Consider the following 21672-nt stretch of genomic DNA (forward strand, 5'->3'; position numbering starts at 1 on the left):
TAACACGCTACATGCAAGAGCATGTACAAGTCAATCGATGTGCCAGCCAGATCTTGGCCACTGAGTGATGTTAAAAGTCCAAAAAAGCAACTGAAGGTCTGGGAAAACAGCATGCATTTTCTTAGCATGTTTACAAGTCCCAAGTAACTGCAAAACAGAAGGGCAGAGATTGCATATCTTACCTAACTCGCTTTAGGGCTGAGATCTTCATGTATACACAGTAGAAATGTAAATGTGGAACATGGTTTCCATTGATTATTTTAAGCATAAAGTTGACACAACTAATCAACAAGAACCACCAGATATCTGGATTTTTATAGATCAAAATGAAAGTTTGATACAACTAGATATAAGGCGCAGTTCACCAAAATTTCGACTTAATGCCACAAAAGTTTGCTAAACCAACAAGAAGGAAAAAAACAAATGCATATACAACCAAGACAGCAAAAGTTGAGGCTGATGAAGCAAACAAGGTCTCAATAAACAAGTTTACCACTCCTGTGAGCACATTTGCCTGCACGAATAGTTGTGAATGACTGTTAGTTTACCATCTTAGCTCCAGAGTGGTTGAAAAGTATTCACAAATGCTAAAATAGGGAAATGAGTTGCAAACATGAATCCTAACAAAATACCCATCTAGAATGGCATAGAAGTGGAATTTTTAATTGCAACTATGGTCATACTTGCATTGTAGCGCACTACTCTTGTGAACAAAAAAAAGAAAAGAAAAGAGGAATGTATCTTTCACCAGAAGAAATGAAGCCAGTAGATTCTGGTTGAATGCTTCTTCCAACACAGAAATCTTGTGTCCAGGTATGTAATCAGATGGCATTAGGATTGCTAAAACCTGCAAAATCGCAAGATATCAGGAGATGGATGCTTATCAATAGTTTAAAACAATGAAGCGCACTCCTCAACTATTATAGTACTATCTTTGATTTACATGGAGAACATTCTTTACAGGTGAAGATAAGTTTCAATATCATGAATGACAGCAAGGTAAGAGGAGTTTCTGGCCTGCAAAAGTGCCTTCACATCCCTTCCTAGTAAAACTGTATTTTACAGCTTGAGGGCTAGGCCCAAAGAAGACTATTGTTACCGTTTAGGGTGGTAACGTTATGATATCACATCTATTACAGGTGTCTAATAATTCTTCCAATAAATAGAGATCTTGCTAAATCATCATGCAAAGAAGCAATTTCACCATCCATTTCATGCATACTACTTCCTAACAATTTAACCAACACTGCAGCACTTTCTTAAAGAGGGTAAAAGCTTGGTATGATGTGTGGAAAGCTGATTACAATCTAAATGGGCACACATCATGCAAACAATACCACAAGTTTAGTTTCTCCCCAAACTAAACTTCCTACTTCTTTATAGCCCCATGTGGCCATTGTCATGTATTTGAATTTGCCTGGTCAGATCAGGTTCATTAAAACCATCAAAGCTTTCACATCAGAAACAAAGATTAAAAAACCAACATCTTATGAACCTCTGTCAATTGAGTGATTGATGAGTAATTGAATGCCAGAGATTCAAATAATAGAATACGCATAATACACAAACACCAAGGAAAACACAATAATCCAATGTATATACACCATGAAAGTTAACGAGTTGATGTGTCACAAAAGGAAAGCAGACCAAATCAGTCAGATTGAAGTCCAGGTAAGCAAACATAATGCATCATTGAGCATAAGGAAAAACATACTTTTACGAGTCAACTTTAGCAACAAAATACTTTTACAAGTAGTGGAAACAAAATGATACTATATGCTAAGTCGCTAACTATAAAACAATATCGAATGTAGAAAACCATCAAAGGTATATGTTATTTGCAAAAGAAAAGGAAAATTAGGATAACCTGAAGATTTTGAGCCAGTACAAAAGTAACATAAGCAACATTGCACTGCAAAAGAATTTTCCATTAGTTTTCAGAAGTTAATGAATTAAAAAGAGTACGAATTATCCCTTTATGTTAATGAACAACATTGTTCACAAGAAGTTCAATTTATCTCTTAAGTAAACGGGGCATATACCCTACGTTCCTTACCATCCTACCTGAAACTCTTTCGACCTTCTTGTCTAGTATCACAGTTAACAACCTGCACCATTCAGAATGAATCAAATGGTAAATCAACTACAAACAGAGCAGATGACACTGAGATGACAAAATAGCACAACAACAAAGACATACCAAAACAGAAGAGAGAGAATCCCGACTCTAACTTTTGCCTATTTATTGGATCTCAACACTTGCTTAGAGTTTCCGAAGAAAAGATTGCTTCCCAATTGGACTCCAACAAGATACATACCCCAATATCTTGAGAAGAAAGAACATGAATTTTTTGGCCAGTATCGAGTGTGGGAACAAAAATCAGTAACTTGATACAAGCTCACTCTTCACCGAAATATCTTAGACACTACTTTCTAATTGCACCCGCTTGCCAATACATTAGACCAAGAAAAGGTACTCAAAGAAAAGATGCCATCCCGATAAATTGGTGGTGTTCCACTTTTTAAAAAAGAAAGTTTTGGGAAAAAGAAGGTAATTTCAAGGTCAAAAATCATGTGTTGACGCAAATAATTTTCCTACCAATATGGATCTTATTTGATAGATCTCATTGAGATCTTTTAAACAGTGCAAAAAAATTAAAAATTTATTTTTCATTTTCGTTATATTTGATTTTGAAATTACCTTCTTTTTAAAAAGAAGGTTTTGAGAGAAAGTGGAAGGGTCAGAGCAATCAACGGAGCATCATAATCCTATTGAAAGACCAGACAAATAAAGTACGTAAAAAAAAATCCCAATAATCTGAGCATTCCTCACCAAATATGCTGAAAATTCCTTCCTTGTTTTGGCTAATGATGTCTGTTCCCCTTTCGTTAGAAAGCAAATAGACATTTAAACCATTGATCAAGCAAACTTGGTAGCCTAAAAAATTGAAACAAAACAAGAAACTTAGTAAAAAGAAAAGAAAAAAGAAAAAATTGTCTAACTAATAAAAGTAAGCAAATGAAAGTATACCTACAACAACCAGTGAACCAAGAATTCCAAAATATTTTGGAGGAATGTTAATTATTGATGTTAGGATTGATACAACAGCAAGTGTGAAAAAGAAGTTCCAGTGCACCCCATATTCGCCCACGTGGACCTACATAGAGTCATAGATAAAAATGACATGTTTAACCTAAAATAGAGTAACACATACCAAGCAACGGTGACATAATCTTCATGCACGTGTTTCCTTTATTACTCTTATCAATTAAAATATGAAGCTATTACCCTGCCAACAAAAATATAACACTACTAAATAAATCTGCACCATGCTGCATAAAATGGACAATCCAGTACAAATTATTTGATATGCCAAAGGTCTGGTGTCACATTCGTAATGATGCAAATAATTCACGATGGTGAGACACTAAGGCTGCTTTATTTACTTAGGAGATTGCTTAATTTATCCAGGGGAAACCCAAATTTGAGCAAGAGCAATGTTTGTCAATACACAAATAGGAATCGGTGATGTAATAGACCACAACCAGCCCAAATAGCACGCAACTAAAATCAGCTTTTTGCCAACAGATAAACTTCATTGCCAATTGTTTGTTTACACACAGCAATTCTAATATAGCATATGATTGATGACCATAGACAACCCAAGAATCTAGTCTAAATACGATCTTCCAAAAATTAAACGATTTTAGAAAACATAATAATTTACGAGTCTCTACAGTTTTGGTAAGGTGCGCATCTGAGCTGGAAGCTGTGATCTCTTAGTTTGAGTTATCAGTAATCGTGCAATTTTTTTTTTAATAAAAAGCTCTCCTTGTTTACGGCTCGTAGCATTTTGTATGTCTGTTCAATTATGAGTTGAAAGTTTCAACAAAGTTAGACATCAAGAGATTAGGACACAGGCATAGTTTTAAAAATTGGCCGGTACGAATCGTATCGGGCGGTTCGTACCGAAATTTGAGGGTTCAGATTCGGATATAGGCCGGTATAACGGGGAGAGTGGAAATCACAGCTGAACCGGCCGATTTCCGATACGTATCGGTGCGAGAGGCTGAAATCCCGGATTTGCCCCCCCCCCCCCCCCCCCCCCCCCCCCTGCGCGAGAGGCTGGTTTCCGAATTAGTTTTCCAAATTGCCGCCCATTTTCCTGAGCGCGCGAGACCTCTCGTTGAGTCCTCATTTACAAACCCACTAAAGTGCAAATTCATTTAAAGTAGATAAAAGTTTTGTAACTTACCAATGTGGGACTAGAGAAAAACACCATGTTTTACAAATACACATGTTGCAACATTATTCTCATATTTGTAAAATCTTATTGACTTGCGGGTTTTGATAAATTATCGAATATTTCACATGAAGAGAATGGGCTATTACATGTCTTAAATTAATTAAAATGTGATAATTTAAGCCAATGTTGGGGGGGAAAGCCGCAAAAGTATATTTTTCAAGTTTTATACATGTTGCTGATGATTTTTAAAAATTCACGACCGCGACACCCGATTCCCGCGACGTATCACCGATATGTCCTAATACCGATATACGGCGACCGATACCATGACGGCGACCGATATCGCGATTTAAAACTATGGACATAGGACCTATTCAAAATATTTGAAGTCTTTTGTTTATTTGATCTAGAAAGGAAGCATCTAAGATTTATAAATTGGTGTTTATGATGTAATTAGAAAAGGTTAATGTTGGGCAATTTTCACTCATTCAAGTGGTTCCAGTTGGACCCCGTAATTGGAGGGCTTAATATCAAATAGAATTTTTAGTTAGCTTTGACAAAGCAAAAATAATATAGGCCAATAATATCAATGGACATGAAATAAAGGTTGCTCACCTACATGGATATATGTAAGACCAAGATTTACAAATTGAAGTCATGGAAACTAAACATACATAGTCATAGTAGAAAGATTGTTCCTAGCGAAATAATTTCGAATCTACGGACTTCATTTCGCAAATAGCTTATATGATAAATCGTAGGGAATTTTACAAAATATAGCATTCTTGTTGCCATTCTTTTACTTCTAATATGCGTAGGCAACAGGGTGAGTTTGCAAATCAAAGGGTTCTTTGTCATAGGGTATCGAATACCCATCATAAATCTCTTCGCGATCATTCACGTGAAGCACCATAACATGCAAGCGCAGCTTGATATCGGGACTTAGAATTAGAACATGATTAGTTCGCAAGTTATATGTAGCAACTAATGTTTCTCATATCTAGCCATAGAGGCATGCACCGTCATATTGCACAGGCCACTACGCTCCACGAATCACTAATGTAATCTATTTGTGTCCAAATTGATAAAACCTGTTCAGTCTTTCAGTTAGTTTCTGCAAACAGTAGATGCAAGAAATGAGCTGTTAAAGTAGCAAACACAAGTTTTTTTAGGTAGTAAAGCTATATTACACAAGTAATGTTACCAGCTTTTGAAGGATGTCGGATTCGATGAAAATAGCACTGCAGAAAGCATGGCAAGTAGCGCGATTGCTTATTGGCAGACAAGCAGTGACGATAACATCTAAATATAATAAAAAGGAAACACTATTTATTGGATTACATCCATGGCAGAGGACTAAATAAAGAAAGCATTATCGATAAGTTACTTGCCTCCTGTGAGGCAAGAGAAAGCTTCGTGTGAATCCCAATCATTGGGTGCGTTCGAGTGTTGGATGGGTGCAATAGTAGTCCAATCATACTTGATTTCATCATTGTCTTCATTGAACACAAATAAATCGAATTCGAGGTGTCCAACACAAGTGAATAGAAGCAAGTAATTCTTGCCAATATTGTGAGCATGAACTACATTCATCCATCCAGTTGTAAAGCGGCAATTGTCCATTTTAATATACCAGACTCGGCTACCACTATGAATCATTGCAACTGCCTCATTTGGTGCCAATAGGTACGAGTTCCTAGCATATGGTATTTGCTACACATGTGGAATAACTAGCATGATGAACTCACTATGATATATTAGGCAGTGATGATTTTAAAAATTAGAATTGAATTGTTACCACTGTTAGATTTTCGTGGATCAGAGGAACAATGTGTAAGAACCAACAACTTTGCTTATCTGCATCATTCAATAAAGGCAGCCAAATTTGTATGCACAATAGTTAAAAAAACCAATCAGTAATTTAGTTCGGTAGCTAAATTGTTAGAAGAGAGAACTTACAGTCTATTATAGGTATACCCTCATCGACCATCAAATACTTGGAGGAACGATGATATGGGTGAATGAATTTTGGTCTTTGAGCCAAAATTGATTTTATCCAGGTCTTAAATGCATCAGCAACATCCCACTCAAACACGTCGCCAAGTTTATTTAGAGCATAGCATTTTTTTACAAATTCAGTATCAGCAATGTATTTGACTGCAACACTATCATATGATATTGCTGCAGCAACTCTGATTTCGGCATTGTTTGAATCAATCAGGTAGTAGAAATATCTAGTGTCAGTACATCATTGAAGTTCCAAGATGCAAAGGCGCACAAAACGTAGATAGGTACCAGCTAAGGCATCTTTGTAGCTCAAATCTATAATTAATTGAGCAGGGTCCTTTCAATAATACAAAAATATGATAATGTTACATTAAGTTGTGGAGGTGATTACGTATGCAGTAATATAAATGAGAAAAGGCCAATGGCAGCTTTGTATCTTTCAAAACGATCATAAATTTTAAAGGAGTTGAAAAAAACTAAATTCATGAATCTTGTTGCAGTGCTTAAGTTTCATTAAGTTATGGAGGTGATTACATATGTAATAATATAATTGAGGAAAGGCCAGCGTTAGCTTTGTATCTCCCAGAACGATCATAAATTTCAAAGGAAGTGAAAAAACTAAATTTATGAATCTTGATGCAATCCTTGAGGTTGATTATGCTATGAAATGGGTTATCTTCAGTTGGATGATGATTTTGGAAATTATAGACCTTGCTTTCTTTGAATGGCCGTAATTACTTTGAATCCATCTTGTGCATGGAATTGCTAAAATGGTAGTAGGAAAATATTACACATAATTTTGTAAAATAGTGGCATTTATTTGAGTACTCTGGATTAAACAAACCGTATTACCCTGGCAATTGAGTATTTAGATGGAAAGAAGAATTGAACAAAGTAGCACCATGTACAGTAAAACGTGATAATTCTCTTTTTCGTTGCTTGAACGCATTGTGGTTTCAATGAGGGATAGCTGAGCAGGTTTAGCGAGGGGGAGCGGAGTTAGAATTTGAGAGAGAATGGTGAAAAGTTGTTTAAATAGGAAAACCCTGTGACTTGGTTGTGGTACATGTAGTTGTTGGCGTTATCCTTACTCTTAATGTAATTCAATATGAACTAGAATGTAATCAGTTTTTGCAATTGAAGTACATATATGAATTACCCAATTTACCCCCGTTTTAAAACTTACCACGGTCTGTTTTGAATTTATACTAATTCCATAGACCCTATGAATTACCCAAAGTATTTTATTAATTGATCTATTTAGGTTAGATTGATTATATGTTAGACAGTGGGAAGTATTTGTTTTAGAAATATAGGTTGCTTATTTGTCCACGATGGTAAAATACAATACTTAGAACGGTAAAATAGAGGACGGTGCTTTGTATGTTTTTTTTCCTCTCTTTTATAAATTGCATGGGGAAAGCTATGATATAAAACTTTTTTTTAAAGGAATTTTTGTTGCAAACAACACTTGTTTTACTGTTAGATTTTTGGGTACCATATTTGAAAAAAAAAAAAAAAAAAACTCTGGAGTTTGCTAAACCATGCATGTTTGGAGAAGTTTGAGTTATAAGCGTGATGTTAAATTTGTTTGTTTGTAAATTTAAGCTGGACATTAAAGAAGGTAAGGAAGTTAATTTTTTTGATATATGTCTGAGATTAGAGTTTGAGCAGCAATGCACCAAGTCTTTTGGTTTAGTGAGGTTTTATTTTGATCTTGTAATCTTCATTATGACTCGAATAATCTTTTATCCGTATACTCAAATGGAATTTTCTCAATGGGCCAATATTGACTTGCTTCTTTTTTAATTGCTGTAGATGGAAAGGAAGACCCATGAAGTCATAGTGGAAGATGAAAAGATCCTCTACAGAAAATCAAGGGAGTTCCTTGACATCACTAGAGAACCAAAGGGTGGAAAGTGGATTTTTGTTATAAGCATATTTATGACGCTTTATGTTGGCAAAAAGAAGAAAGGCTCATCTCAGCATTTCAGCTTTTTGGCCGGGAGAGTTACATTTGAAGCAAAGAGAATAGTTGTCGTAAATGGCATCTTAAAGAGGTAACTATGAATCCAAACTTGCACCAAGATAATAAGCTTTGTTTTTATATTGGATTTGCGAAGGACAAGGAAATGTTAGAGTAAATACATAAATATAGCTTGACAATACATTTTTCTTTTATTCGTCCTCCACAAAATCCTTTCCAAAAGGCAACATCGAGATATAATAATATATGCTATACTTAGTTTCATAATGAATTTTTGTGACAATGACCTAACATTCCTCTTTTGAGAAATTTTGAATCTGCGGTCTAGGCTCATAGCGACCATTATGAGCCGACTCTAGAAAAGTTTCAAAACTTTGTCTTATTCTTAAACAGTGAACTTGTCGATATCGTTGATGAGTATTTTCAAAATTTTGCACAACTGTGATCCCATTAAGCACAAGTAATCTAGATGGGAGGTAATGAATTGTCAGAAATCATTGAAGTCCAATCACATTAAGCATATTCATACTGAAAGCAACATAATATCACAACCATCGCAGATTAACACTTGATAATGCTAGCGTCATAATCCTAGTCTTATAGAGACAAACTTTCTTAACTTCACCAACATAAACTACAAACCTGCATATAAGTCCTACTTCATTAGGTTTACAAAAGGTAGCACACTACAGTGGAGATTTCAAAAAGTTATAAGCAAGGGCAATAACTGCAAGACCTTTAAAGAGCATATCATGCTACTAATACCAATTGTAGGTTTTCTCATTGCCAAGTTCATCAAACACCATGCATGCATCTTCAATTCCCAATCAACACTAAAGACGAGAGTGTCATAACATCTCAGATTGTGTGCAGCAATAAAATTATTTCAACCCTGCCCAACGAGAAATCCATCAGCGTATTCCACTTCCCTAGTACTGTGTCCTATTGTGAGCCAATCCGATCTCATTCACAAAATCCTTAATTAAGGTACGCAATTCCTACACAAGAACAAATGTATTTTGGAAAGGAAAATTTAAAAAAAATTTATTCTGTTATCTTTTAGAAAAGGAGTACCAATGCAAGCAAATCTCCATGCAACAGTTTTTCCATAAATGGAAATTTATCTCCAAATTGTCGGAACATTGTAACCAAGCATGATGTGAAGAATGTAGCTAAGCATGATAAGAAAAAATGTTAGAGAATTGGCAGCACTGTATTTTTGGCTCATACTTATTACCTCAAAGAAAGCTTTCAGTTTGTGGCTTGGTAGTGGGTTGCAATAGAATCCCAATCAACATGAGCATTTGGCTGCTGAATAAGTGTAGTAGTTGTCCATGACTACTTGATTTGATAACCTTTCTCATCAAATATGAATAGATCAAACATAAGATGACCCATAGAGCCCAGTAACAAAGTATATTTGCTACTGAAATTGTGTTTCGTGATGATGTCGTTCCATCAAGAAGCCAGCTCATGGTTCTCAATTTTAACATAGTATACGTCATAGCCACAGTAGACAAGAGCAATTCCATATGGCAGAGCAAATAGATATCACCTGAATAACTTTGGAATTTTCTGCAAGAGATCCCAAAACGTTGATAGTAACACGTCTTATTTCCGTTAGTACTATGAATCAAAATATTAGGAAGGCAAGCAAGTACTATATTACTACGAAATTCTTTGCTCTACCAGTTTTGCTAACATGTTTCAAGAACCAGCATGGACGTTGTTCTACAACTGAATGGAAAAAATGATTAGTTTTACTGTTAACTTGGAGTGCACATAATTTGCTATTTTTTATAAGTCTTAGGCCACACCTAATCCTGCACTTAGGGGATCCAACAAATTCATTTCTGACAGATGAGGTTGGATGAACCTCGGTGCACTCTTGATGAAAGAATTCAGCCAATGTTGAAACTGTTTATATTTTCTCCACCGAAATCGAGTCCCGATGGGAAACATGCTGGAGTAGCGAATTATGAAGTTCTGGTCAAGAGTGTATTCGAATTTTTTTTCCATTGTGTGGTCTTGATGTAGCCGCAAGGACATGGCTTACATCAGTTGGCAGGAGATGATAGTTTGATCCTCTTTGCTGCAATAAATTCTTGAAGAGTACAATTTTAACACCAATAAACTTTGGCCAACTTATTGCGAGCATATCTTGGAACGCCATATTCATGATGGAACTGCAGTCATCTTTTTAAAGATAATCAAAGGTCAGATTTTAAATGTTTCTGATGAAAAGTAGAACAATGCAAATAGTTAAACATTACAGTTTGCAACAAAACAGATGTAAGTAGTGGTAAAATGATTAGAAGTTAAGATAACAGAAATTAACTACCATGCAGTGTGAATAGAAGCAGTTTAATTGAGGGTTTTTTTTTATCAGAGACTAACTATTTGTTGGGGTTGTTGAATAAGTCTTGGATATAGTGATTGCTAAGTCTACATAAGCTGAACGATAGAAGTTAAGTATGCTAACTAAGATGGCATGTCTGAAGAGTAAACTAATTTGGTAAGCAAGAGGTTGAGCTATAGAAGAAGGAGCTTACCACACGAGAACATTCAAAGAAGGCAAGAGAAGTAAGCTAGGGAGAAGTTAGGTTATTTTTGGAGCATGGCAAACCTTGGCATTGGCTCGACCTTTTGATCACATAAGTTGCACCAAAATGGAGTATCATCTGTAGTATTAATTCCATGATTGTATTTTGAGCATTACATGTAGAAGAAATTTTGGTTTAGGTCAGCGATCTTGTAAACAAGTCGTATCCAATAGTACTTCGGCTCCAATGAATATTAGATTAGGAAACTGAAAATCATTAGAATTCAAGAGAAAAATCGTAATGTTAGCAAAAGATTACCTCCTTTACAATCATGGGAAGATGGTTAATCTTGATGATTTGTCTCTCGGACAGTGGTTCAACAGGAGTGGCATGTGTCCCTATTTGATTAAGATGACCTATATCGAGGTTTTGGATTTCGGTAGAGTGGGCAAGACACCTGCATCAAACAACAGGGAAGAACTATTTTTGGATTGTAAAAAGCAGCAGTTGTTTGTGAGCTAAAATCTATAACTAATCCATAACTGGAGAGAAATTATGTTACCAAGTTTTGAGCACATTTGCCTCTGGCAAAGGAGGATCGAAATTGAAAATCGTTGAACCTTTAGTTTCAAGCTTAGTATCTGTATATCAAAACTGATTGCAAGTTAATGCACGCTTCCCGAATTTTATATTTGTGAAATTGTGCAAGTGTTATGCATTGTATTTCATTATTACCATATGAAGCACTAACTTTGAGCCTAACACCCATAACAATAGGAAATGGTCCTGTAAGCTCAGTCATCCTTACTGCCTCATGTTGAGTGAATTGATCCCAAAGAGTTAATGTTGTTGGGTTCATACTGTGACTCAAAAGATTGTTCAAAGTTAGCATTAGTAATAATTTAACTAAACTCTTATTAGTTGTGGCCGTGAAATCTTACCCCTGATCAATCATTGTGACATTCTGCACATAGGTTTTTGGGGTTTTGCGTTTTAGGCCCACATGCATGATTGCGAACAGCACCTCTGTCGTATAAAAGATGCCATTAGGTTTTATCTCTCACGTGGATAAGTTTAAAATTAGGGATAAATGCATGGTTACGTATGCCATTTTTGTTGTTCTGGTGGTTATGCAATTTTGCTAGCGGCACAAAATTATATTTCAGGCTCTTATACTAAGACCTTCAGTGATTTCTTCAACTAGTGTTCTTAACAACAACTTCCATTGCAGAAGATTGTCAACAACATGATGACAATCATTAGGAGTTTTGCTAGCCTGAGCATTGCTAATGGAGTACGTATGGTACACCTTAAGGGTGTGTTCCAAGACTTTAATATCAGGTCCAAAGATTGTGGCCTGAATTTTAGTTCCCTATAGATGAGAATAAATTTTAGTAGCATATGAGCGTTCATCTAATTAGTCTAAATTCAAAATTCTAAAATATAAACATTTTCAATTTCTGTCACACCATTTGAATAATTTTGGAAGCGGAACCAACCTCAAAATCGATTAGAACAAACCTCTGAAAGAGCGTTTGTTTATTGGCCAGTCTTGGGCACCCTTTTTCAATCACCATAACCTCTGGTATCCAACCTCGCACATTTTTGCTAATGTCCTTGATCATCATACGCTCGGAAGCCATAACTCCGATGACTTTTCATCAGATATAAAAATAGCAGCAATGAATGCTATGTGCAGATGACTTTCGAAGTCATAAATAGTTACCAACATGTAATAAGCTTCATTCATTCGAATATTGTTATTTTGGATATAGTGACTTTCATCAGAAATCACATATGTCTTCTATGAAAATAGCTTCATTGGATTGTTCTTTAGCTAGAATTTCAGGGAAGACGATATTTTTCGTGTATGGAAGTTTATTTTTTTCATAGTCGCTTGGTTCGATCAGGATTTTAATTTTTTCAGATGTAGTAGCGCGAGATAGAGCAACATATATTTGTCCATGTGAGAAAACTGGTTCATGGAGATCTATGCCGACAATATCCAATGTTTGTCCCTGTGCCTTATTTATGGTCAATGCAAAGCACAATCGTATCGGGAATTGTTTTCTAATAAACTTAATAGGATATAACTTTGGATCTGAAGGGCGTAATGGAATATGCGGAATAAAGACAAAGTTTCCTTTGTCTTCTCCAACAGCTATTTGAGCGATTATAACATGCTTTTCAAACTTTCGACAAATCAAACATGTTCCATTACACATGTCTTTGGATGCATTCAAGTTTCTTAACAGCCTAACTAGACAATTTTCTTTTAAACTAAGAATATGAGACGGTAAATCAGGCTGATTCATCGAATGCAAAAAGTCTACATATAAAGCTTGGTCTGCCTTATTAACGGTCTCATCAACGCGAACATACGAGTACTCTTTTCCTAGGAAATTGTTTATGAGTTGTTCGTTGATATCATCCACCGAGTCATTTTTGGGTGTTAGTATTGCACAATCTGTCATTAACAACGATTGATTTGGTTAACTATCGAGATCTGGAAAGACAAAATGTATGAGTTGTTCAATAGGTGTTTGGGTTGCACTTGGGGATAAGGTCATAGAGGCAAGAATTGCTATTTGGCCTTTTAGGTTTTCAAGTTCAAGGCCATTGTCCACTCTGAGCAAGAAATCGCTAAAAGATGGATCCGTTTTGGCCCGCATGTTTTGCGTGAGCCTGAATTTCTTAAGGCATGGCCATATGCTAGATCTAACCAGACTTGCATCGATACAATCTTATCTAGTTTCTTTTGGTATGACTGGTAGAACTTGCTGGAAATCTCCACCCAAAACAACCACTTTGCCACCAAATAACAAATCCACTTCTGTCAAATCTCACAACATCCTATCTACAGCTTATATACTTTGTCTTTTGGCCATTGATGCTTCATCTTATATAATAAGAGCTGCAACATTTAGCAAACTTGCCAATCCTGTCTATTTTCCAACATTGCAACATAAGTTACCATCTCCATCTAAGGGAATTTGAATCTAGAGTGTGCAGTTCACCCATTCGGTAAAATTGATGCAGCTACACCAGAAGTAGTTGTTGCCAAAGCAATTTTTCCGTAGATCAAACAGTTGTCAATATCGCACGATACAAAAATGTCTTCCTTGTGCCATTGGGATCATCTAAAAAAAAGATACAACTTTCTTCTCTCTTACGGCTTGCAGTATTGCGTTGAATGCAGCCAACTGTTCAATGTTCAATTTAGAGGCAGCCAACAAGTTTTTATTCAGATATGTCAATGTTCTTTTCATCTTCGATTTCTTTACAAACACGATACGTTCCTATTTTATTTGTGATAAAATCATGCAATAATCCATAGTGGTCTAATCTTTTACCCATCGATTCTAACGCAGAATTCAAAGCAGTTAAAAGAAACTGTCGAGCTTCAGCTTTTGACATATTTTGCATCCTGAAATATTCAATTAGTTGATCTTCAAATTTACAAAAAAATTATTTTGGATTTAAACAACCGCAATGCACAGTACAACTGTCTTAAGGATTTAGGCATTTGATACATACATGCTTCTTCTAAACATTTTTCATTACTTTTATCATATTTCAATAGATCATAAGCCAGTGTTGCTTCTTCATATGTATCGTAGACGTGGCCCTCAACAGTTTGTAGTGCAAGAATGATGTAGGGCATCTAACGTGATTCAACAACAATCTTAGGTAATAGCGCTCTCCTTCTATTGAATTTCCCGTTATAATTCTGCCCACTACATTTCCTTGTTTCCATTTTTCCCTTGTTCTAGATCGCGCCACCCACACATACTCAGATGGGAAGTCTTTGTACAACAATTTCTTTGATTTGGTATATTTGTCACGGCTGTTCATGTAAAAGAATTGCGTTAACATTGTCCTTGAATAAAAATCAAATTCAGTTATGCTATCCAACTTAGTTGTTTTCTTAAAATTAATAGGCTGGCAGTTTTCTAAATGTAAATGTAAGCTTATAACAGCTAGATGCATTTCATGTAAGCCAAATCTAAAAATCCTTCACTTTGCCTCTGGGGGATACCCATCTAGCTGATTGGAATTCAGAGATCTCATCATGATCTTCATTATTTTTTTGAGCCACTATACGGAAGACTACTTTGTCATGACCCTTGTACATATACTTGTATAGATATTTAACAACTTTTATTATTGAATAGATTTCAACATTTATGCGGCAATCAAATTTGGCTAATAAATATGGATTGTAAGGGACCACCCACTTATTATCTAGCATATGACCGCGAACCTTGACCTGTTTGTTATTAGCTTTTCGCTTATAAATTGGATACCCTCCATTGCTAGTAATGTTTCTTCTGCATATTATCATGGGTAATGATTTTTACATTTCCCTTTTTTCATACAGACATTTCCTCCATCTAATTCTCCACATGGTCCGTGCATCATATGCTTAATTACCATTGAATATAGGTGTGGATATTTGTCTTTATCAGGTATTTCAGCAGAGATGAACTCGTCAAACTTAGCAGCAGTATTAAACTTAAAACCTTTTTTCAATACTAACAACAAATGAACATGGGACAAGCCACTTTTTTGAAATTCGATGACATACGTGTATGCTGCAACCGGGCCAAATAGCTTGTTCTAGATAACTTCTTTTTGTAGTTCATCTAATTTGCTCTTAAATACTCGTGTCACAAGATCTGGCCTATTCTGTACATCTTCATGAGGTTTCAATTCTGCTAAAATTTCACACCATTTGGGATTACAGGTCATGGTCAAGAATATATCAGGTTTTCCATATCTCTCTACTAAATTCATTGCATCTAAATATCTTTTGCGTATATCTCTAGGACCTCCTATAAAAGAACCAGGTAACACAATATGTTTCCCAACTTTGGAACCTCGTGATTCTCCTCATGCTATGCTATCTACAATGCCTTGAACAAATCAGCTCTTATTTTATCCTAGTGAGTTCTAAAATAGTCTAATTGGGATGTTTCAATTTTTATATACATGTCAACACATAATTGTTGTAGGAGATGACCTGACTCAAGGATTATTGAATTGATTGTTGGTCTAATCTAGAATCGGTACGCATAGAATTCTCTGGCCGACACGATTCCTGTAGAGACCCGTATTTTAGGGCCGTATTTTTTTTTAAGAAATATTAAAATTATCGAGTAATGACATAAATTGTGGAAATTTGAATAAAGGCATGGTTATAAGATTAGGGGATCAATGTGACATAATTGCAAGTGCAGGGGTGAAAGTGTGATAAGTATATATGTATATGTATATGGGCGTACAGGAAAAAAACCATTTTTTCCCCTTTTCCTTTTTTTTTCTTTCTCTCGGCTCTCTCCCTCCGAAACTCTCCCTCCACTTCTCTCCTCGATTTCATCAACTTAGAGCGTGATTCCGAACAAAGCCCAAAAATTAAAGTCGTTATACGGCGCATGGGCTTTCCAAATATCCAAGAAAAATCATGATCGGACCGCGTGGGAGCTTGGTTGACTTGGTCAAAGGTTCGGGTTTTGCTCAAAACCCATGAGGTAGGGATCTCTTACTCTTGTTATGCGTTTATACGGTGTTTACGTACCTAGATCGTGCTTTGTTTCGTTGTTTGAGGTTGTTTGTTCCATTTCCGAAAATTCTGCAGAAACAGGGTCTTTGTTTTTGGGGTTTTACGCCTTCTTAAACTCATGATTGAATTTTGGTTCCTTCTTATGAAATAGAGTAGACTTAGAGCCCGTTATAATGCCGCTGGAATCATACGAAACCGTTGAGAATTGAATTGATGGTGATTTTTAGAAAACTGGTCTGCAATCTGTCTCGTGTTCTGGATGTCAGCCCACTTCGAATGGCCATAACTTCCTCGTCCGATGTCCGTTTCATGTAAACTTTATATCGATTCGAAGGTCTTGAAGTCAGCTTTCATTTGCCACTAGAATCGTCTTAAAACTCTTAGTACACAGAAAGTTATGTTCGTTTGAGTGGAGGTGTGTCAATCTGTCATGCTGCGCGACAGATTCGTGTAGCCTGGGAAAACCCCTGTTTAACCACCCTTTGAGGGCAGATTTGATAAGGGTTCCTTCGTGACTTTTAAGCTTCGTTCAATTGCGCAACTATTGGGACTGGAATCACTCAAAAATATTAAGAACTCGATTTATAGTAATTTTTAGAAGATTGAACGAAAATCTGAAAATCTGGGCAGGGTATCGGGCTGCGTTTTCTTTTTATTGTTTGTTATGGTTAAATGATGCTAGTGGTTATGGGTCCTTGTGGGTTTTAAAGATTAGTAAGTTTGTGATAATTTGGCGTTGGAATCATTGAAAAATATTGAGTATGCAATTTTTAATGATGTTGTATAATCGTTTTAACTCGATAATGGGTGTGAGATTGATGATGGATGGATTGTGCATAATGAAGGATGTTTATGGACCTATGATTCGAGTGTTACGGCTACGTGTGACATCGAACTTTGTATGTATCATGGTGTGGCATGTCATAGAGTATGGACAATGGATGGAGTCGTATCCAACTTCGGATGTCGACGAAGGTTACGGGGCCTAACACCGTCCGGAATTCACGTCAATATGGACGGAGCCCGGTTCACCTCATTGGTGGGACCTTGGCGAGGGTTACGGGGCCTAACACCGCCCGGAATTCACGTCAATATGAACGGAGCCCGGTTCACCTCATTGGTGGGACCTTGGCGAGGGTTACGGGGCCCAATACCGCCCGAAATTCACGTCAATATGGACGGAGCCTGGTTCACCTTCTTGGTGGGACCTTGGCGAGGGTTACGGGGCCCAACACCGCCCGGAATTCACGTCAATATGGACGGAGCCTGGTTCACCTCATTGGTGGGACCTTGGCGAGGGTTACGGGGCCTAACACCGCCCGGAATTCACGTCAATATGGACGGAGCCCGGTTCACCTCATTGGTGGGACCTTGGCGAGGGTTACGGGGCCCAATACCGCCCGGAATTCATGTCAATATGGACGGAGCCTGGTTCACCTTCTTGGTGGGACCTTGGCGAGGGTTACGGGGCCCAACACCGCCCGAAATTTACGTCAATATGGACGGAGCCAGGTTCACCTTCTTGGTGGGACCTTGGCGGGGGTTACGGGGCCCAACATTGCCCGGTGCATTGCTTTCATCACATATCACGCATTGTTGATTGATTGAGCTAGACTTATGACCTGTGTTGCTTGAGAAATGAAAAGAGAGATAAAGTTGTTAATCTAATGTTTGGCTTGTCGTTCGACTTTGAACCGTATCTTGGATTACTATTCTTCCTCACTGAGCCTCTTGTTCGGTACAAATCAAGGAAACTAGTTCTTGTTGCATGGAGTGGCTAATACTTGAGAAATGAAAGATAAATCAATTATGTTAAAAAAAGGAAATCCAATGATATGTTTGTGGTGTTCTGCTGATAGATATACTCATTGTTATTAGCGTCTTGGGGTTCGTTGTACATATAAAATGTTGCTCACCTACCACTGTTGGTGCATGATCATCACATATTCGTATGGATCGAGGCAAAATGGAGTAATTGCGTAGCGATGGACAAGTGACGATTGAGGATAAGTTGTGGTCTAATTAGGATAATTCGAGTTGGTTTATGCTTCTAGTTTGACGTATGAGCTGTTAGAAATACCTTTATGAAATTATGATCTCCTGGTTGTAGTATGCTCGTTTGTGGTGGAAAACTCACGTTTCTTTGTGGTATCTCGTCTCATCACTCAGTCTAGGTGTATGATTCATCACATTTTCATATAGCTTGCGTATAGATTTCCCTACTGGGCTTGTGTAGCTCACCCTATCATTTTCAGGTACGATTCAAGGAAGTTGACATGGAGTACATGTTGTGCATTTGTGACCAAACCTTTAAAAAAATATTCAAGAAGGATTTCATAGCACAAGATCTGAAAGAGCATTTTTTTTTTGGAAAGATAGTATTTGTAAATTGTAATAATATTTCCCTAGGATATTGGTATTATGATGATTTAGGGCCTTCGAGTTGGAATGTAATATTTGAATTTATTTGAGAACAGTGAACAAAAAGATCTTTTGGGGTATTATTTGTATTACAGCGAGGACTTTATTTATTAAAAGTGTTTATTATTTATGTTGAAAATCGAGGGCGTGACAATTCCTCCTTTTGAACAATTTTCTTCATACACTAATGAGAAACCGTATATTACCAGCAGTATAGACATGTAGATAATTGTAGGAAACAAAGTCTTAAATTTGATTGTACCTAATGACTCAGCTGCTAACAATTCATCGCCTGTTATAGAATGTTGAGGAAGAACAGTATGGTGGCCTGTGTAGGACTGATTAGAATTTGCTGGTAGAATCTTTTTAATACCTTGATGCCACCCTGGTTCTCCGAATGGAAATAGAAGTGGGTATTTCAAGGGATCATAAAACCCAAAGTAGTACCTAATTCTTCGACTAATGACATCATGCTGATACACAAATATATCGTGCTCTCTCAAATTCAAATTGCCTTCACTTTCACTAGCCCAAATTGCTACCACTTGCGATGTTATTGGCCCCCCTAAAGTCCCGGTATCTAATTTTGGATCAGCTCTAATTTTGATTTGGTGAGTAGCTAACTCGGCTTTGGGTATTTGCCTTAAGCCTCTAAAGAAGATAGAGTACGAATTAGGAGCCAAGATATCTATAACTCATGAAATAACATTTGGATCTAGTTCACTCGCACCTTGGTTTCTATTTGAAACTTCATTGTCGGTGTCAAAAAAGCATAACTGTAGGAATGATTGGGTTGCATACTTGTTCTTATCATTTCTATCGAGGGGTGGATGAAGACTTCTAATGGCATGATATGCCTATCCTTGAGCATGAAAAGTGTATATACCCTTATTTGATTTTGTAAATCGGGGATCAAGGGTTACACTAAATGAAGTGAAGGCAAAACAATTGTTGAATGGTCTGATATATTGATGGAAATGCTGTGAATGTGCTGATCGACCATAATAAAGCTCCAATAGATCATTTGGAATATTAACTAAATAAAGACGCACTTGCCCTTTAGAACAACAAAAGCAATCTGGTTCCGAGGGGAATCATTTGGCTTGGCAAAAATCATAAGATTTAACATCATGCAAAACAAACGGCTCAGTGGGTATTGCATGTATCTGTTTCCTAGGTAATGTTTTGATTTTTTCTGCAGGCGTAATTCTCTCTGCCGCTTGTTCCTCCTGTCTTTCGTTTCCTATAGAAGATGAGAATATGAAATCTGGGGTTTCTTGCTGGTTGACATGATTGCCTAATTGCACTACAGAAGGTATGATCATTCACCGGACTTCAGTCATGCCTCATGCAAGATTACAAATAACAATTACAGATACGGAACTAAGACACAACTAATATTTTGTCCTCTACACCACAGGTTTCAACAAATAATACTAAAGGAGTAAAAGATTAGGAAAATGCAATGCAATGCAAATTCTATTTATGCTTGCAGCAAGCACTACAAGAAAATCCACCAATATGTCAACAAAACACAACATAAAGCAAAGGACATAACATACTCAAAGTAGATACAAACACGAGAGCAAGATATCTAACCTTGGGATGCTTAGCAGAATGCATGTAAAGACCCGTGTTTTATTTTCGTTTTCTTCAATTATTAATTGAAGTGGAAGATCGTATTTTGAATTTAAGTTATGTGTTTATTAATGGGATTGTACAGATACACGTGTCGTGTATCGAATGTTCGAAAAATAGTTGAACTATGTGTTTTAGTGTTGTAATGGTGTTTGGGGTGTTGTGGATGTTTAAGACACGATCGGAATTTGTTTCGGTGAACATTGAGAAAGTTAAGAAATTTCCAGATTGGTACCGGAACCCCCATTTTGGCTAGTACCGGTACCCTTTGCCCAGTGGTGAAGCTTGTGAAGTTCTCGAGTTCAATATTAGAACCCCACTTTTTGCTAGTTTCGGTACCCTTCTCGGGTTCATACCGGAACTCCTATTTTGCCAAGTTTCGGTACCTAGACAGCAGATTTTGATATTTTTTGTGCGCGATTTTGGCCCACTATGTAAAGGGACCCTTAGCCATTTTCTCATCCATACACCACGAAATCAACCCTAAAACCCACACTCTCTCATCTCTCTCAAGACCTACACTCAAATCCCTTGAATCTCATATAAACCCACCTTCACACTTCAAGATCCATGTGTTGATCATTCAAATTTCTACCGGGCTTTGAGTTTATCATTCTTGGAGATAAGATCCATGGATTTCGGCTCTTTCTTCTCTCTCCTCTCAAATACAAGTTGATCCTCACTTGTTTATCTTGTTTTTGGATTATGTGTCATCTCGTAGCTAAGCTTGAGAAATGATTGTTCTTGGTAGATTCAAGCTTGTAGGACTTGGTATACATAGGGTTTTGCTCAAAACCCACTTTGGTAGGGATTTCTCCTCTCTCTACATGCTTATGTGTTGATTAAGTGTTTGGTTCCTCAATTTCTTGACTTCTTCTCTATTATTGTTGATTTTACCCATGTTTGAAGAAAAAACCCACATCTTACTTGCAAAATCCTTAATTTTGGTTAGGGTACTTAATGCTTGAGTATTCTCACTCCTAATTGAAGTTATGTAACATGTGGTGCTCATATTTTGAGTGCTCCTTCATGATTCTTAGTGGTATTTCATTTTGAAGTTGAGGAATACTTGAGTTTGGAATTTCACTACTTGAGTAAAATTGGGGGTTTTGTGTTTCTTTCTAGTATAATAGAAGTGAATTTGTACTTGTGTATTCGAGCAACAATAATATGGAGATGGTATGAGATTGTTATGAGATGAGATTATTAATGCATGTATGTCATATTTGTGATATGATGCATTGTTTTGAATGATGAATGTGTTGA

General features: G+C 36.7%; 1 protein-coding gene, 1 long non-coding RNA gene and 1 pseudogene across 2 annotated transcripts; 1 reads left to right on the forward strand and 2 right to left on the reverse strand.

Annotated features, from left to right (window-relative positions):
• Window positions 1-282: 282 nt before the first annotated feature.
• On the reverse strand, window positions 283-6237 carry LOC131306890 (uncharacterized; annotated as a pseudogene).
• Window positions 6238-12568: 6331 nt separating this feature from the next.
• LOC131306891 (uncharacterized) lies at window positions 12569-14448 on the reverse strand. Its single transcript, XM_058333319.1, has 3 exons — window positions 14322-14448; window positions 14138-14233; window positions 12569-13251 (listed from the first exon to the last, which is right to left on the reverse strand). The coding sequence occupies exons 1-3, from the start codon at window positions 14446-14448 to the stop codon at window positions 12569-12571; spliced, it is 906 nt and encodes a 301-aa protein (XP_058189302.1).
• A 1633-nt stretch (window positions 14449-16081) lies between these two features.
• LOC131307701 (uncharacterized) lies at window positions 16082-18907 on the forward strand. The gene is made up of 2 exons (XR_009194202.1): window positions 16082-16315; window positions 18603-18907. It is a non-coding gene; the product is annotated as an uncharacterized LOC131307701 (long non-coding RNA).
• The last annotated feature ends 2765 nt before the right edge of the window (window positions 18908-21672 follow it).

Source organism: Rhododendron vialii, chromosome 11a, assembly GCF_030253575.1.
Source record: "Rhododendron vialii isolate Sample 1 chromosome 11a, ASM3025357v1".
Lineage (NCBI taxonomy): Eukaryota > Viridiplantae > Streptophyta > Magnoliopsida > Ericales > Ericaceae > Rhododendron > Rhododendron vialii.

Coding starts and splice junctions, on each gene's coding strand:
- LOC131306891 (XM_058333319.1), bottom strand. CDS start 14,448: ATGCCCTACATCATTCTTGCACTACAAACTGTTGAGGGCCACGTCTAC. Junction 14,234..14,321: donor AAAATGTTTAGAAGAAGCAT/GTATGTATCAAA, acceptor GTAAATTTGAAG/ATCAACTAATTGAATATTTC. Junction 13,252..14,137: donor TTCTGCGTTAGAATCGATGG/GTAAAAGATTAG, acceptor TGTTAATGACAG/ATTGTGCAATACTAACACCC.